This window comes from Manis pentadactyla, chromosome X (assembly GCF_030020395.1).
Source record: "Manis pentadactyla isolate mManPen7 chromosome X, mManPen7.hap1, whole genome shotgun sequence".
Lineage (NCBI taxonomy): Eukaryota > Metazoa > Chordata > Mammalia > Pholidota > Manidae > Manis > Manis pentadactyla.
In genome coordinates, this window is record NC_080038.1 from 68,657,149 (window position 1) to 68,676,336 (window position 19,188).

Sequence of the window (19,188 nt, forward strand, 5' to 3'; positions counted from 1 at the left end):
GGTGATATCTCATTGTGGTTTTAATTTGCATTTCCCTGATGATTAATGATGTGGAGCATCTTTTCATGTGTCTGTTGACTACCTGAATTTCTTCTTTGGAGAACTGTCTCTTCATGTCCTCTGCCCATTTATTAATCGGGTTATTTGCTTTTCGGGTGTGGAGGCATGTGAGTTATTTATATATTTTGGATGGTAACCCCTTGTCAGAAATGTTTTTTACAAATATATTCTCCCATACTGTAGGATGCCTTTTTGTTCTGTTGATGGTGTGCTTTGCCGAACATCAGCCTTTTAGTTTGATGTAGTCCCATGTGTTCATTTTTGCTTTCGTTTCCCTTGATCTAGGAGATGTGTTCAGGAAGAAGATGCTCATGTTTATATTCAGGAGATTTTTGCCTATATTGTCTTCTAGGAGATTTATGGTTTCATGACTTATGTTCAGGTCTTTGGTACATTTTGAGTTTACTTCTGTGTATGGGCTTAAGCAATAATCCAGTGTCATTCTCTTGCATGTAGTTGTCCAGTTTTGCCAACACAAGTTGTTGAACAGTCTGCCATTTCCCCACTGTATATCCATGGCTCCTTTACTGTATCTTAATTGACCATATATGTTTGGGTTTATATTTGGGCTCTCTAGTCTGTTCCATTGGTCTCTGTTTCTGTTCTTGTGCCAGTACCAAATTGTCTTGATTACTGTGGCTTTATAGTAGAGCTTCAAGTTGGGGAGCGTAATTCCCCCAGGTTTATCCTTCTTTCTCAGGACTGCTTTGGCTATTTGGGATCTTTTGTGGTTCCATATGAATTTTAAAACTATTTGTTCCAGTTCGTTGAAGAATGCTGTTGATATTTTGATAGGGATTACATTGAATCTGTAGATTGCTTTAGGCAGGATGGCCATTTTGACAATATTAATTCATCCTACCCAAGAGCATGGGATGAGTTTCCACTTGTTAGTGTCCTCTTTAATTTCTCTTAAGTGTCCTGTAGTTTTCAGGGCATAGGTCCTTCACTTCCTTTGTTAGTTTTATTCCTAGGTATTTTACTCTTTTTGATGCAATTGTGAATGGAATTGTTTTCCTGATTTCTCTTTCTGCTGGTTCATTGGTAGTGTATAGGAATGCAACAGATTTCTGTGTATTAATTTTGTATCCCGCAACTTTGCTGAGTTCAGATATTAGTTCTAGTAGTTTTGGAGTGGATTCCTTAGGGTTTTTTTTTTAATTTTGTTATCATTAATCTACAATTACATGAAGAACATTACATTTACTGGGCTCTCCCCTACCCCAAGTCCCCCCCACAAACCCCATTACAGCCACTGTCCATCAGCATAGTAAGATGTTGTAGAATCAGTACTTGTCTTCTCTGTGTTGCACAGTTCTCCCCTTTCCCCCACCCCCCACATTATGCATTCCTTAGGGTTTTTTATGTACAATATAATGTCAACTGCAAACAGGGACAGTTTAACTTCTACCTTGCCAATCCGAATGCCTTTTATTTCTTTGTGTTGTCTAATTGCTGTGCCTAGGACGTTCAGACCTATGTTGAATAAAAGTGGGGAGAGTCGGCATCCTTGTCTTGTTCCTGATCTTAAAGGAAAAGCTTTCAGCTTCTAGCTGTTACGTATAATGTTGGCTGTGGGTTTGTCATATATGGCCTTTATTATGTTGAGGTACTTGCCCTCTATACCCATTTTGTTGAGAGTTTTTATGATGAATGGATGTTGAATTTTATCAAATGCTTTTTCAACATCTATGGAGATGATCATGTAGTTTTTGTCCTTTTTGTTGATGTGGTGGATGATGTTGACGGATTTTTGAATTTTATACCATCCTTGCATCCCTGGAGTAAATCCTACTTGATCATGATGGAGGATCTTTTTGATGTATTTTTGAATTCAGTTTGCTAATATTTTGCTGAGTGTTTTTGCATCTATGTTCATCAGGGATATTGATCTGTAATTTTCTTTTTTTGTGGTTTCTTTGCCTGGTTTTGGTACTAGAGTGATGCTGGCCTCATAGAATGAGTTTTGGAGTATTCCCTCTTCTTCTACTTTTTGGAAAACTTTAAGGAGGATTGGTATTAGGTCTTCACTAAATGTTTGATAAAATTCAGCAGTAAAGCCATCTTGTACAGCGGTTTTGTTCTTAGGTAATTTTTTGATTACCAGTTCAATGTCGTTGCTGGTAATTGGTCTGTTCAGATTTTCTGTTTCTTTCTGGGTCAGCCTTGGAAGGTTGTATTTTTCTAGAAAGTTGTCCATTTCTTCTAGGTTATCCAGTTTGTTTGCATATAATTTTTCATAATATTCTCCAATAATTCTTTGTATTTCTGTGGTGTCTGTAGTGATTTTTCTTTTCTCATTTCTAATTCTGTTTACATGTGTAAACTCTCTTTCTTTCTTGATAAGTCTGGCTAGGGGTTTATCTATTTTGTTTATTTTCTCAAAGAACCAGCTCTTGCTTTCATTGATTCTTTCTATAGTTTGTTTCTTCTCGATTTTATTTATTTATGCTCTAATCTTTATTATGTCCCTCCTTCTACTGACTTTGGGCCTTATTTGTACTTCTTTTCTGGTTTCATTAATTACGAGTTTAGATTGTTCATATGGGATTTTTCTTCTTTCCTGAGGTAGGCCTGTATTGCAATATACTTTCCTCCTAGCACAGCCTTGGCTGCATCCCACAGATTTTGCGGTGTTGAATTATTATTGTCATTTGTCTCCATATATTGCTTGATCCCTATTTTTATTTGGTCATTGATCCATTGGTTATTTAGGAGCATGAAGTGAAGCCTCCATGTGTTTGTGGTTTTTTTCATTTTCTTTGCATAGTTTATTTCTAGTTTCATACCTTCGTGGTCTGAGAAACTGGTTGGTACAATTTCAACCTTTTCAAATTTACTGAGGCTCTTTTTGTGGCCTAGTATATGATCTATTCTTGAAAATGTTCCATGTGCACTTGAGAAGAATGTATATCCTGCTGCTTTTGGGTGTAGAGTTCTGTAGATGTCTATTAAGTCCATCTGCTCTAATGTGTTGTTCAGTGCCTCTGTCTCCTTACTTATTTTTTGTGTGCTTGATCTGTCCTTTCAAGTGAGTGGAGTGTTGAAATCTCCTAGAAATAATGCATTGCATTCTATTTCCCCTTTTAATTCTGTTAGTATTTGTTTCACATATGTAGGTGCTCCTGTGTTGGGTGCATAGATATTTATAAAGGTTATATCTTCATGTTGGTTTGACCCTTTTATCATTATGTAATGTCTTTCTTTGTCTTTTGTGACTCTCTTTGTTTTGAAATCTATTTTGGCTGATATAAGTTCTACAACTCCTGCTTTTTTCTCCCTATTAGTTGCATGAAATTTCTTTTTCCATCCCTTCACTTTTAGTCTGTGTATGTCTTTGGGTTTAAAGTGAGTCTCTTGTAGGCAGCATATAGATGGGTCTTGTTTTTTTATTCATTCAGTGCCTCTGTGTCTTTTAATTGTTGCATTCAGACCATTTTTATTTTGCATAATTATCGATAGGTATATACTTATTCCCATTGCAGGCTTTAGATTCATGGTTACAAAAGGTTCAAGATTACCTTCCATAATATCTAAGAGTCTAATTTAACTCACTTAGTATACTATTACAAACACAATCTAAAGGTTATTCTTTTGTCCTCCTTTTTCTTTCTTCTCCATTCTTTATGTATGATAGGTATCATATTCTGTACTCTTGATCAATGTCTTGATTGACTTTGGGGTAATTGATTTAATTTTGCATTTGCTTAGTAATTAACTGTTCTACTTTCTTTACTGTAGTTTTGTTACCTATGGTGACAGCTATTAAATCTTAGGAACACTTCCATCTATAGCAGTCCCTCCAAAATACACTGTAGAGACAGTTTGTGGGAGGTAAATTCTCTCAGCTTTTGATTATCTGGAAATTGTTTAATCCCTCCTTCAAATTTAAATGATAATCTTGACAGATAAAGTAATCCTGGTTCAAGGCCCTTCTGCTTCATTGCATTGAATACATCATGCCACTCCCTTCTGGCCTGTAAGCTTTCTGCTGAGAAGTCTGATGATAGCCTGATGGGCTTTCCTTTGTATGTGATTTTATTTCTCTCTCTGGCTGCTTTTAATAGTCTGTCCTTATCCTTGCTCTTTGCCATTTTATTTACTATATGTCTTGGTGTTGTCTTCCATGGGTCCCTTTTGTTGGGAGATCTGTGCACCTCCATGGCCTGAGAGAATATCTCCTTCCCCAGATTGGGGAAGTTTTCAGCAATTACCTCCTCAAAGACACTTTCTATCCATTTTTGTCTCTCTTCTTCTTCTGGTACCCCTATAATGCAAATATTGTTCCGTTTGGATTGGTCACAGAGTTCTCCCAATATTCTTTCATTCTTAGAGATCTTTTTTCTCTTTGTGTCGCAGCTTCTTTGCATTCCTCTTCTCTAAATTCTATTTCATTCATCGTGTCCTCTGCCATATCTAATCTGCTTTTAAAGCCTTCCATTGTATGTTTCATTTCTGATACTGTGTTCCATAATGCTTGGATCTCTGTCCAGAATTCATTCTTGAGTTCTTGAATATTTTTCTATACCTCCATGAGCATGTTAATGATTTTTATTTTGAAATCTCTTTCAGGAAGATTCATGAGGTCGATTTCATTTGAATCTTTCTCTGGTGTATTCTTAATTTTGCTTTGAACCAGGTTCCTTTGACATTTAATATTTGTATATGGCACCCTCTAGTGCCCAGAGGCTCTACTCTCTGGAGCTGCTTAGCCCCTGGAGCGATATTGTGGGTCACAGGAGAGCAGTGTTGGTGTCTGGGGCTAGGAAAGAGCTGTTTCCTGCTTCCTGGCTGCTATGCCAGTCCCCACTGCCAAAACCAGTGGGCCAAACACACAGGTATAAGCCTCTATGCTTTGTGTTTGTACCTTCTGTAGGCAGGGCTTCCCTCTTGCTGGCTTAACGCCAGTGTAGGGTTTGCCGGTTTGTGAGCCAGGTAGGGCTGGCTGGGACAAAGGTGCAGCAGGCTGCATATCATGGAAGGAGCCCTTGGAGCTGCATAGGCAGCCAGGGGGCTGGAGCACTTGTAGATTGTGAAAGTCCCCAACCTGATGGGCAGAGTGCCCCTGGACAATTTTGTCTATGTTTCCTTTTTCCTGAGCAGTACGCTCTCTGCAATCCTTGACCCTTTAGCAGCCCTCTAGCTGTTAGGAAGTCTCTCAGACTGCACATCTTTTTTTGTCCCAGAGCAGCCAGATATGGATCCCTGCTTTCCACAAGTGGCTGGAATCACAGTCTCTCCATGTATTCTGCCTGTCTTAGCTTTCCAACCACCTTAATCACTAGAGTGCCATGAAATGTAGGTTTGTGCTCCCAGAGCAGATCCAGAGGTAGTGTTCAACAGTCCCAGGCCTCCACTCCCTCCCCGCTCCATTTCTCTTCCTCCAACTTGTCAGCTGGGGTGGTGGAAGCACTTACATCCCACTGTACCGTGGCTTTGGTACGTTACACTGTTCCACGAGGTTTATTTTTTTCTCCAGGTGTATGCAGTCTGGTACAGCCATCTTTCCTGTTGCTCTTTCAGGATCAGTTGTATTAATTATATTTTTGTATTATATGTGGTTTAGGAGGAATCCTCCATCTCACCTCTCATGCCACCATCTTTAATCCCATATCTTATGCTACTTTTGACAGTGACAGTTTCTTATAGTTCTCTTTCTTTTGATAATCTTAACAGTTTTGAGAAATATTGGTCAAGTATTTGTATAATATCCTTATTGGGATTTGTCTGTTTGTCTCATGATTAGACTGGCATTATGGGGTTTGGAGACGAATACTCCAGAGGTAAAGCACCATTCTCTTCATGATATATCAAGGGTACATTCTATCAACATAACACTGTTTATGTTGACCTTGATTAGCTACCTAAGGTAGTATTTGTCAGGTTTCTTTATTGTAAATTTATTGTTTTATTAGCCCTTTCCATACTGTACTCTTTAGAGGGCAGTTACTATGAGCAGCCCATACTTATAGAGTGGGAATTTATGTTCCATATCTTTGAACATAAAATATCAACATAAATTATGTGGGATTCTTCTGCAGCAAAGATTTCTTCAATTATCTACTAATATCAGTATGGATTCATGGATATTGGATATTTATTCTATATCTTGGGTTCCAGTCCAATACTACTTAATTTTGTTGCTCAAATTGTTCCAGCTTTAGCCAGTGAAAGCTCTTTGAATTGGCTCCTATGTCCTTAGACATACTCCCATTTTTGTGTGTTTCTTTAAGCACTGCTTTACTTTGCAACACTGCAAAAATGTCCATGTTCATTTGTATATTTCCTGCCCCAGTCCTAGAATCAATTTCTACAAGGAACCCTAATTCCTTTCATTGGAGAATGTTATTAGAAGTTGAGTTCTCGGTGGTAGATGTGCTTATTGCTGCTGGGATGTTATTTCTTTTATGTCCTCTCAGTTGACAGAGCAAGGAAATATATGTGTGTACATATACTAACCTGTGTATATACACATATCTATAATATTTCTATTTATATCTGTATCTATATTATAGTAAACTTGAGTTCATATCAATGCCTCCAATTCTAATCATTTTCAATTAGGTCATTTAGCCTCCTCCTCCTTTATGTATAAACTCATACTCTACTCCAACAATGAGAAAATGGCTCCTACCATCCATCATGCATTTACTTAATTGCTTAATTCTAGTATACATGTATAGCAGTACCAGAATTGTTACTCTGTACCCCCATGGGAAACAACTTTATCAACTAGACTAGAGTTCTTATATACATTTTCTTTTGCCGTTATTCCTACAGACACTATTCATTTCCAAAGTTACTTAGGTCAGCACTTATTACCCCATCCCTTTCATTGAGGTAGTTTCATACATTTTGTAATACACTTTGGTCATATTGTCACATTCTAAATCCCTTTCTGGGATCCTCCAACCTCCCAAGTGAAGCTTTCTATTTGCATATATCAAGGTCCACTCTTTGATCTTGTAAAGATCTATGGATTTTGACTAATTCTTAGTGTTATATATCCACCACCACAGTATCACACAAAATAGTTTTGATGCCAGGGTTCTTGTTTGCGGAGCCGAAGAATGAGCTTCACAAACAGTCAAGGTAGTAGAGCAAGGTACAGGCTTTTATTTACAAATAAAGTGAAAGGACAGAGCTCCCGGCTTACGCCAGGAGGGGACAAGAGAGTCTGTAGTGGTGCATTGTCTAGGGGGTTTTATAGGCAGTTGAGGAATTTTCGAGAACATGAAAAAACTTAGGGGTGGGGACTTCTTAAGTGGTCTCCCTGAATATTAAAAATTAACTTAACTGTAAGGAATTTCCTGCCTTGATTTCTCTCTGGGACACCAGCACCTTGGTCTGGGAGCATATCAAAAGGCTGCCTGCCCAGCCCCCAAGGTGGGCTGAGGTATTGTGTACTTGCGAAAGAATCTTGCCTCTTGAACTTCCTGGGTGTTAAAATGCAATCTTATCTTTAAGACGGAATTCTTCCTGCCTTTAACTATGCTGTCTACAGCTGGGTCTGCATGCTAAGTTAGTTGCTCAGTTTGCAAAATCACCTTGTCAGATCTGAAGGAGGAAAGACAGCACATAGGCCTGGGCCTTTTAGCATGCTAAAGTGAATCTTACACATGGTTACAAATGATTAGCATAATAAAACATGTGCTACTCTTCTTTATCTTGGGAACATTAACTGATGTCACTGAAGAATGATTCTAGAGGTCAATGTTTAACATAGAGTTTTAGTAGGGGGGTTTCCTTGCATGTAGTTACATTGCTCTGACTGCAAATATCCTGCCCTGCCCCCTCCAGAGGCCCTCACTCTATTCTGACTACATCTATGGGTCCCTGTCTCACTTTCACCACCTTAAATACTCCCCTGTGCTTCACCAACACACCTCATTTTATTCCCCTCTCCCCTTGGCAATCAATGATCTTTTTATGGTCCCTATAATTTTGCCTTTCCAGAGTATCATGTAACTGGAATCATACAATAGAATTTTCAGACTGACTCTTTTTGCTTAGCAATATGCATTTAAGATGAATCCATGTCTTTGCATGACTTGGTAGCTCACTTCTTTTCATCACTGTTTAGTAGTATTCCATTGTATGGGTACCCCACAGTTTGCTTATCCATTCACCTACTGAAGGACATTTTGATTGCTTTCAGTTTTTGGTAATTATAAATAAAGTTGCTAAAAACATTCATGGGCATAGCAAAATATTACTGTATTATTGGTTATAATATCTATGATGTATTTCCATTCCTATGACTAATTTATTTTATAATTTGAAGTTTGTACCTATTTATTCCCTTCACCTATTTGATCCATCTCCCACCCCACTCCCTGTGGTAACCAACAGTCTGTTGCCAGTATTTATGGGTCTATTTATTTTTTGTTTGTTTTGGTTTGCTTTTAAATTCCACATATAAGTGAAACCAAATGGCATTTGTCTTTCTTGATCTGATTTATTTCACTTAGCATTATACCCTCTGGGTCCATGCACATTGTCACAAATGGTAAGATTTCCTTCTTTTTATGTCTGAGTAATATTCCATTGTGTATATGTATCACACCTTTATTTATCTATTGATGGGCACTTGAGTTGTTATAATATCTTGGTGTGGTAACAGGGGGTAACTACACTTACTGTAATGAGCATTTAGTAATATATATAATTATTGAATCACTATGTTGTACATCATAACCAATATAATATTGTATATCAACTAAATTCTAACAAAAAAATTCATGGAGAGGTATTTGTGTAGACATATTTTTTAATCAATTGGGTAACTGTCTAGGAACATGATTGCTTGATCATATGGTATGATTATGTTCAGCTTTGCAATATACTGCCAAACTATCTTCCAAAGTGGCTGTATTCCATATTTTTCAGGTAAATAAATATAAAAATCTTTAACATGGACTACGGGACCTGAATAGGTCTGGATAATTCCTATATCTCCAGCCCCATCTTCCATCATTTTTCCCTCACACTGCATGCTTCAGACATACCCCATAGTTAACATGATCCCTTTAGCCCCTGGGAACCTATTCTCTTTACTAGGACTGGAAGATACTCCTTCTACCTCTGTAAGTCCTCCTCACCCAAACCTGGCTATCATCCCAATTTTCCATCACATCACAGCTTAACCATCTTTTCTTCAAAGGTCAGCCTTCACTGACCTCTCTGGCTATGTCTAATTCCCCTAATATAGGTTCTCATATTTCTAAATACCTCACATTTGTAGCACTTATCATAGTTGTGATACTATGTTCATTTGTTTTTATTCCCTTATATCTCTTGCTAGACTGTAAGCACCATGAAATCAGGACCAGATTTATCTCACTATTATATCCCTAGCACCTCACACAGTGCATGACATGTAGGAGGAGCTTAATATATGCATTTTTATTAGATGAACAAACAAATGAATACGTGAATAGAGCCGAAGGTATCATTACTGTTGAAGGTCAATGGCATACATTTACAACAACATGGAGGAAACTCAAAGGCACTATGCTAAGTGAAATAAGTCAGACAGAGAAAGACAAATGTGATACTCCAGTTACATGTGGAATCTGAGAAAACTGAGCTCCTAGAAACAGAGAGCAGGAGTGGTAATTACCAGAGGTTGGGGTTTGGGGGAAATGGGGAGATGTTGGTCAAAGAGTACAAACTTGCTATTATAAAATGAAGAAGTTCTGATGACCTAATATACAGTATGATTATTATGTTTAATAATACTGTATTATATACCTGCAGCCACTATGGAAAGCAGTATGGAGGTTTCCTTAAAAAACAAAAATAGAAATACCATGGTCTAGTAATTCCATTTCTAGGAATTTACCTGAAGAAAACAAAATCATTAATCAAAAAGATATATGCACCCTTATGTTTATTGCACCATGATTTATCATAGCTTAGATATGGAAACAACCTAAGTATCCACTGACAGATGAATGGATAAAGAAAATGGGGTACATATATACAATGGAATATTACTTTTTCATAAAAAAGGAAGAAATCCTGCCATTTGCAACAAGATGAATGGACCCAGAGGATATTATGCTAAGTGAAATAATTCAGATAAAAACAATAGCATATGATTTCACTTATGTATGGAATCTAAAAAGCAATACAAAGAAATAAACAAAACAGAAGTAGACTCTTAAATACAGACAACAGAATATTGGTTACAACAGGGAGGGGAGTTGGGGGATGGGTGAAATAGGTGAAGGGGATGAAGAGGTACAAAGTTTCAATTATAAAATAAATTAGTCACAGGGAAGGAAGAACAGCATAGGGAATATAACAAATAATATTCTAATATCTTTGTATTGTAATAGATGGTAACTACACTTACTGTGTTGAGCATTTAGTAATGAATATAATTTTCAAATCACTATGTTGTACACCTGAAACCATTATAATGTTGCATGTCAACTATATTTCAATAAAAAGTTTAAAATACTGTACTATATACCTAAAAGTTGCTAAGGAGAGTCAATATTAAATATTCTCACCACAAAAGAGAAATGACAATTATGCAACATGATGGACGTGTTAGCTAGCTAACAGTATGGTGGTAATCATTTTGCAATATATATATGAAATTAACACAGCGTACACCTTAAACATACACAATGTTACCTGCCAGTTATATCTCAATACGGCTGGGAAAACAGCCAATTTCAAAATATTCATGTTAAAGATGTCAACTGAATTTGTAAAATCAGTATGTGTCTATAATCTTTTTCAAAATATGATATTTTTAACATTCTATAACATAGCAATGCCATACTATAATTGCCATAGCTCATATAAAGTAACACTAAGTCTAACTATAATTCCAAGTTTATTCAAGCTATTTATTTACAATAGTTCGATCAAAGTGTAGTTGCAAAAGATCACTGTAGAAGAACAATGCTTTTTTCAATGTGGTGCTCAGTTTCCTGAGTTTTTTTTTTTTTAATTCACCAGGTTCCAAGGTGGCACAAAATGATATAAAGCATCTAACTTAAAAGTCTGTGTTTTAAAAGTGCTTTGCTTCAATCACTATCAAGAGATTCAAGCAAAAGTAGGATTAAGGATACCAGAAAAAGAAAGAAAGAAAAGAAACAATGAAGAAGCACAATAGATAAGCAAATTACATGGTTGAAATATTTTTTAAAAGTAGGTGGATAGATTGCTCCCTGTCAACCAATCTAGCCATTGTTTCTTAAACTGGATCCCAAGAGACTACATGTAGTTAGATGAAAGCTTAAATGGCCCACTAAAGAACAAATACCATTTCAATCTTAAAATACATTAACAGAATTCTCATCATATTTCAACTTTTATTCATGTACTTTTAAAACTTAAGTGTAAAAAATATGTCCCCTTTGAATTTTTTCTTGTTTCACCGACAAGAGTAGTTATTTCAGAGTAGTCAAAGGATCACTGACTCAAAGAATCAGATTTGTAAAGAGACTATAGTATCTAGCTTCCCACCCACTTTCTTTTAACAATATTTGGCCTCTTCTTGATTATCTCCAGCAATGGGCATCTCACTTTATACTGACAGTCTATTCGATTATTAGACATTTCTCATCTATGAGTGATTTTGAAAACTTTGAATAGGAGAGAATCAAATAGAAAGAAATGAACATGCACCAGACCAACTTTGATTCAGAGAATAGTGTTTTCATGATTTTCTTCAACTTTGAATCATTCGAATTATTGTTATCAAAAATACATTTCTCTCTCTCATCCATAAATAAAACATTGCTTGTATAGGCAACTGTAGGATTTCCTTCATATTCTATCACTCTCCAACATAAACTTGCTGTACCAAACAACTTGGTTTATCCCTACCCCAACTCCAAATCAATTTTCTTCCATCCTATAGGGGACAGGACCATTTTCTAATTTCTCATCACTTAACCTCATCACTTCTAGAAATCTAGATCCCTCTTAAACCCAAATTAGAAACCTTCCACCCCCAAGAAGTCTATGATTAACCCCGTATTACTCCAGGATTTGAACTTGATGAAGTAACCAAGGTAAATTGCTTATATTATCTCCAACTCAGTTATTCTAGTTTTAGTATTTACTCTGTGTTTTTGGATGCCACAATGAACAAGATGTATGTTAAGAAATCTCCCTGTCAGCATATTTTAAGCACATATAATACAAATAAATGTATTGAGAATCTTGAGGGGAGAGAAAAGACTACAAGAGAGACTGTGGAAGTAAAAGCATTTGAGCTGGACTTCAAAAGATTATGGCCCTGGGAAAATTTTGAAAGTTAGAAATACCAAGAAAAGCCATTTTACATAGAAGGAACAGCTAGAACAATGGCATGGAGATTTTTTAAATGATGGATATGAAGAGCTGTACCTTTAGTCCTCTGTGGCCAGAACAAATACTTATGAAGAGATGAGTGCACAGTGAAGCATGAGTATACAGGGACCATATTATAGAGGGCCTTGTTCACCATTCTAAGGAGCTCAGACTTTGTTTTGTAGGTTATATGGAGCCTTTGAAAAAAGATAGCAAAGTGACATGGCCAGATTTAATTTTTAGCAAAAAATAAGAATACTTAGCATTAATAATTAATAATTATCTAGAATTATAATTTCAGATAGAGGTAGGGAAAGTTTTGTGCCAGGGACCTTCTTGGTTTTTGCCATTTTCAATATCTACTGACATCTTACAGTCTGAGTATGGCAATTCAGGGAAAGAGTGATAAGAATCAGAATGATTATAAGAAGAAGAATGAACGCTCTTCCCTCATAGTACCCAACATTCACTAATTCATTTACTCATTCATTTATTATCTTGTCAGGCTCTGTGCTAGATACTGGAGATACAAAGATGAATAAAGACATTGCTCCCAACCTCATGGAGCTCACAGTATAAAATTAATTCTCGAAAGGACTTGAATGGAATTAAGGGGATCCATAGACCTGAAAAATATTTGTTATGTGAGCATATTGTTTTCCCTATGGAAAATCTGTAATTTCTCTCAGATTCTAAAGATTGATTATAGCCTATGCTTTGAAGAGGGAGAGCAGACATGTAAACAAATAATGCAATACTAGTCCTAAAAGTTTGGTGAATGGGAGCAAGTCATTGAAGCATGAAAAGCTTCAAAGGAGAGGTAGTAGTAGGACTCGTCAACCAAGCAGGTAAAGAAAGAGCATTCTAGGAACATAGTTCAATATGCAAATATATGGAAGAGTGAAAGAGCATACTGCATTTGGGAAAGTTACAAATAGTTTGATGTGGCAGGAAATGGGCACGAGAGGCAGCATGCTAACCCCAGACATACCTCCTTCTCCAATCACTTTACTTCTGCAATATCTCTTAATATTCTGTGGATAGATTCGATCAGACTGCCCCCACACCACAATAGCTACTTAGAAGACATGACTAGAAGGAGGCAGCTGACGCCCATTTCAGGATTTTAAAAATGAAAGGCAATAAGAAGGGGTTTGGAAAGGTAGCCTTTTTTCCATCTCACATTTGTGTTTCTAGCTTTGGCTCTTGGAGAAATTACTGGTGGTAAAGGAAATGGAATGCCATCATTCACTACTATGTATTCCTTTTCCATTTTACTTTTGAGAGATTTTTAAGGCCAGTGGTGGGTTGCAAAACAGTGTGTCTGTTGTTATTATGCAGCATGTTACCTAGTTGCCAACTTTCCAGCTCATTCCCTATTACTGCTCTGTGAGTTTGTGTAGTTTCTTAACCGATTACAAGCCTTCTTCTTTGCATTTCTCCCCTGGATATTATGTTTGTTGCTGCTGTATGCCCTTGTCTTCTTTTCCCTATTTCTCAGGCTGTTCCCAAGATTGAAATTAAATACTTGTCACTTTAAGAAGCACAGGAGTCTCGGAGATGATTGAGTTCAGACCAAATTGTTGAGGCCTCCCTCTTCCCTTCTTGGTGAACTGTTACCTGGCTTTGGATTTGGCCTCCCTTCTAGTCTTTGTTTTTCCATCACAGTACTCTGGATTTCTCAGCCTCTCTCAGTCTGACCTGCATCCTGTATAACTACTGCCAAATTCTGGCTCCACTGAAGGATCCTCCTTCCCCTAAGCTCTGGCGTAATATGCTTCAAGGGACTGACCTCTGTGTTATTGAATCCTACCTAACTCTAAACTGGATATATCTTAGCAAGCAGACTTTTGTGGTAAAACTTAGGGTGGCTGAGGCCTAAATACCCTTTCCCTAGGATCATGCCCTTTACTTTCACAATGAGGAATAAGGCTTAGAATGAGAAGCCTGGGACATTCTTCACTCAGATCATGGGTTAAAGCCTAAAAGTAAGGCTTTTCCTCATAACAGCATCGAAGAAGGTGAAGGAAGAGAAACCAAGGGTCCCAAGAGACTGAAATGGAACAGCGAGAAAGGGTGCATTAGGGGGTTTTGAAGGTTCAGAGAAAAGTATGAGTCTGTCAAAGAATAATAACCAAAATTAAGACCTAAAATAGCTTTTAAGATCTGGTCTAGCTTTTTGGATGGAAAAACTGAAACCCAGACTATTATTGCACTTACACCATTGTAAGAATTCTACAATTCTACAAGGGAGATATTATCCCCTTCTTAAAGATGAGAAATCAAAGGCTCAGAAGACATCACACAGCTAGTAAATAATAGATACAGGATTAAACCAAAGATGTATTTAACAATAAATCATATATTCTCAACCACTAAACCATCCTACTTCTAGTAATACAGTTCTCAGGAAATGATTCATAGAGAAAGAAAGATTTGAGATGGGTCTTGAAAAATAAATAGTTTGAGATAGCTACAGAAAAAGAAAAGGTTATTAAAGTAGAAAGAGCAGCATAAGAGGCAAGTATGAGTATTCAAGGTTTGGAGAGTAGTAAGGAGATCAAACGAACTCAAATGGAAAGTACACTTTGGGAACTATTGGAATCAAAGGCTAGAAGAACACAGTGAGCTGAGAATTTAAATGGCCTTGAATGCTAGACCAAGGAGTTTGGATTATAAACTCTTTCATCTTTGACTTTTTCTCTTCCTCTGCCTTCATATTCAGTTGGTATCTAAGTTTACCATGTAAATTCACCGAGCCACCTAGAACATTGCCTGGCATCTAGAAGGAAATCAATTAACATTTGTTGAATGAATGACTATTGAATCTGTCTCTAATCTTTTCTCTATCCCACACTATTTCAGGCTCTAATCTTTTCTTGTCTGATAATTCAATAGCAACCAACTAGAAAACCTTAACTTTCATACCTGGGGAAAGGGGAATATAAGCAAGGGATCTTTGATTACTGCTTTTAACCATTTGGGACATACAACTACTCCTACCTACAAAACTACTAGGTTATGTCTCACATCCATCACACTCTCTAGTTGTGCTCTGCCAACTATAACTAAATGTCTTGGCTCTTAAACTGATTACCCATTTGGGATTGCTTTCAGATTTTGGGATTTGGTGACCCAGCTTCCTGACTCACCACTTAAATGTCATAGTATATTTGGGTTTGATTTTGTACTATCTTTTCTTGGCTTTCATACCGCAGTCTTAACCTAAATCTATAGGAAGTGGGTACCCAACCCCTTACCCTTCTTAGCCCAGGTTTATGTTCTAGCTGGGCTCTTTCCCTGACTGGAGTAGAGAAGTAAAATTGGGAAAACTCTTTGAGCCTTTCTTCAGTTCCTCTGGCCTTCTTTTGTGCCCTTCCAACTATAGACTATGGTTGCTAAAGTCATTCTATTTCACCTTCTATATTTTAACAACTCAGCCTTTTAAAAGAATATGGAACCATATGCCCAGCTGACAGCTTCCACTACACAGATGGAGAAGCAAAGGCAGAAAATCATAGGTCCCTTATTCACAGGCATGGCCTCCCAATAAACTGTTCTAACACAAAAACTATTTAAAGGAAAGCCCACCCAATTGCCTAGATTTTTGCTGAAGCCCAGAAAATGTATAGGAGTTAACCAGATAAAGTTTGAATTATTAGAGTAAGCAGTATTCTTCAAGCACCTAATTAGGAAGTTAGAATGCTAGGGACGCTCCTGATATGACCTGAGCCTCCAGATCAGTTTACCTAAAAAATATTTTAATTTACCTAAATCTAACTAAATGAAAACTTTACCTAAAGCGTACTTTTCTAAAACCAGTTGGCCAGTGAAATTCAACTATCATTTGAGTGTTTTTGCATCTAGTTGAATTCTCTGTTCTTTTCTTGCCATATTTTTGGCATTTAAGAAATTTTAGGAGTGGTGGAGTCTCAAGAAGACAGCAAGAGTAGGGTGGTGGAAATCTCCTCCCAAAACCATATGTACTTTGAAAATACAGTGAATACAACTATTCCTAAAAGAGTGACCAGGAGATACAGTACACCAACCAGGCTACATTTACATCTGCGAGAACTCAACATCTCACGTAAACGGTAAGATACAAAGCTGTGACACAGCGGGACCCAAGCACTGCCCCCCACCCCAGCTCACTGGTGGGCGGAAATAAATCAGAGTGGGGAGGGAGTGGAAGCATAGGACTGCTAAGTAACCAGGACTTCAGGCACCCTAACCCCCTGGGTGGCAACGCAGCACCAAAACCCTTCACAGTGATAAGCAGCCTGCCGTTCATTCCCCCACCCCTGCTGCACTGCAAGTGAACTGGCTGATCTGCCACTGCTGTGGAGCAACCGGGGAGCAGCCCCACCCACAGCAACCACACAGAGGCTTCTCCCAGTGCACAGCTAACTGGACTAGACTCAGAGGCTGCCCCCTGCCCTCAGTCAACTGACACAGACAGCAGAGACAGGTGCAGAATCTGGAAGGCACAGAGGGGCTTTATTTTTGCAGTGAACACATGCTGCTTGCCTGCAAACCCTGCCAGTGTCCTAGGCCATCCCAAGGCTGCCCCTGCATGTGGCCAACTGGCACAGGCAGAGAAAACCAGCAGGGAGCCCAGAAAGCACATAGAAGCTCTGTTCTCATGGTGAACATGTGCTGATTGCCTGCAACCACCACCAGTGCCCTAGGCTATCCCGAGGGCTGCCCCATCCACGGCAGCCCAGGTGATCAATCCAGAGGCTGCCCCCTGTGTACAGCCAACTGGCACAGGCAGAGTAAGCTGGCGTGGATTCCAAAAAGCATGTAGGAGCTCTGTTTTTGTGGCAAACATGCACTGATTGCCTGCAACCACCAATAGTGCCCTAGGCCATCCAGAGGGCAGCCCCATCCACGGCAGCTCAGGGGATCAACCCAGAGGCTGCACCCTGTGTGCGGATGTGTGGGACAGGCAGCAGAAACCGGCACAGAGTCCTGAAAGCATAAAGGGGTGCTGTACACATGGGAAAACACATGCCACTTGCCTGCAACCCCCACCAGTACCCTAGGTGATCCTGAAGGCCGTACCACCCATAGCAGCTCAGGGGATTAACTCAGAGGCTGTTCCCTGTGTGTAGTTGACCAGCACAGACAGCAGAGATGGGCAAGGTGACAAGCAAGCAGGAAGACTGTGTTCTCCCAGCTGACACACACGCCACTCACTGGCGATCACTTCCATCATGACAAAAAGGCAGAAAAACCTTGTTCAGTCCCAAATCCCTCAAACCCCAGAGAGAGGGCCTGGTGAGACCAAAATCACCAATCTTCCTGAAAAAGAATTCAAAATAAAAGTCATAAGCATGCTAATGGAGTTACAGAGAAATATATAAGAGCTAAGGGATGAATTCCACAAGGAGATAACAGAAATGAAACAAACAATGGAAGGATTTAAGAGCAGACTGGATGAGGTGGAAGAGACTGTTAATGGAATAGAAATCACAGAACACGAATAAAGAGAAGATGAGGCAGAGAGAGATAAAAGGATCTCTAAGAATGAAAGAATATTAAGAGAACTGTGTGACCAAACCAAATGGAACAATATGCTCATTACAGGGGTACCAGAAGAGAGAGAGAAAGGAATAGAAAGTGTCTTTGAAGAAATAATTGCTGAAAACTTCCCCAAGCTGGGGAAGGAAATAGTCTCTCAGAACATGGAAGCCCACAGATCTCCCAACACAAGAGACCCAAGGAGGAAAACAAGACATATAATAATTAAATTAGCAAAGATCAAAGACAAGGACAGAGTATTAAAAGGAGCCAGAGAGAGACTAAAGATCACCTACAAAGAAAAACCCATTAGGCTATCATCAGACTTCTCAGCAGAAGATTTACAAGCCAGAAGAGAATGGCATGATATATTCAATGCAATGAAAGAGTAGGGCCTCGAACCAAGAACACTGTATAAAGCAAGATTATCAATTAAATTTGAAAGAGGGATGAAACAATTCCCAGATAAGCAAAAGTTGAGGGAATTTACCTCCCACAAACCATCCCTACAGTGTATTTTAAAGGGACTGCTCTAGATGGAAGTGCTCCTAAGGCTAAACAGATATCACCAGAGAAAATAAAACCATAGCAAAGAAAGTAGACCAACCAAATACTAACTAAATGCAAAATAAAATAATCTATCCACAAACTCAGTCAAGGGAAACACAAAAGAATACAGAATAAAAGACCTAACATATAAAGAGTGGAGGAGGAAGAAAAAGAAGGGAGAGAAATAAAGAATGATAACACTGTATTTATATTAGCATAACAAGTGAGTTAAATAAGATGTTTAGATAGTAAGAAAGCTACCCTTGAACCTTTGGTAAGCATGAATCCAAAGCCTGCAATGGCAATAAGTACATATCTATTGCTAAACACCCTAAATGTAAATGGACTGAATGCACCAATGAAAAGACACAGAGGAATAGAATGGATAAAAAAGCAAGACCCATCTATATGCTGACTACAAGAGACTCACCTCAAACCCAAAGACATACACAAAAAGTGAAGGAATGGAAAATGATATTTCATGCAAACAATAGGGAGAAAAAAGCAGGTGTTGTAGTAATTGCAGCAGACAAAATAGTCTTCAAGACACAGAAAGTAAAAAGAGACAAAGAAGCATATTACATAATGATAAAGGGGTCAGGCCAACAAGAGGATATAACCATTATAAATATATGTGCACCCAACACAGGAGCACCTACATATGTGAAACAAATACTAACAGTATTAAAGAAGGAAATAGAATGCAATGCATTCAATTTAGGAGAATTCAACACAGCA

At 38.2% G+C, this 19,188-nt stretch overlaps 1 protein-coding gene across 1 annotated transcript in view; it reads left to right on the forward strand.

The window, feature by feature from the left end:
* LOC118921119 (protein PBDC1) overlaps positions 1-15,606 on the forward strand; it is a 114,718-nt gene extending 99,112 nt beyond the window's left edge. Inside the window, exon 9 of the mRNA XM_057495907.1 lies at positions 11,038-15,606. Within this exon, the coding sequence (XP_057351890.1) occupies positions 11,038-11,059 (22 nt within the window). The 3' untranslated portion in view covers positions 11,060-15,606. The remainder of the gene's footprint in view (positions 1-11,037) is intronic.
* Positions 15,607-19,188: the final 3,582 nt, after the last annotated feature.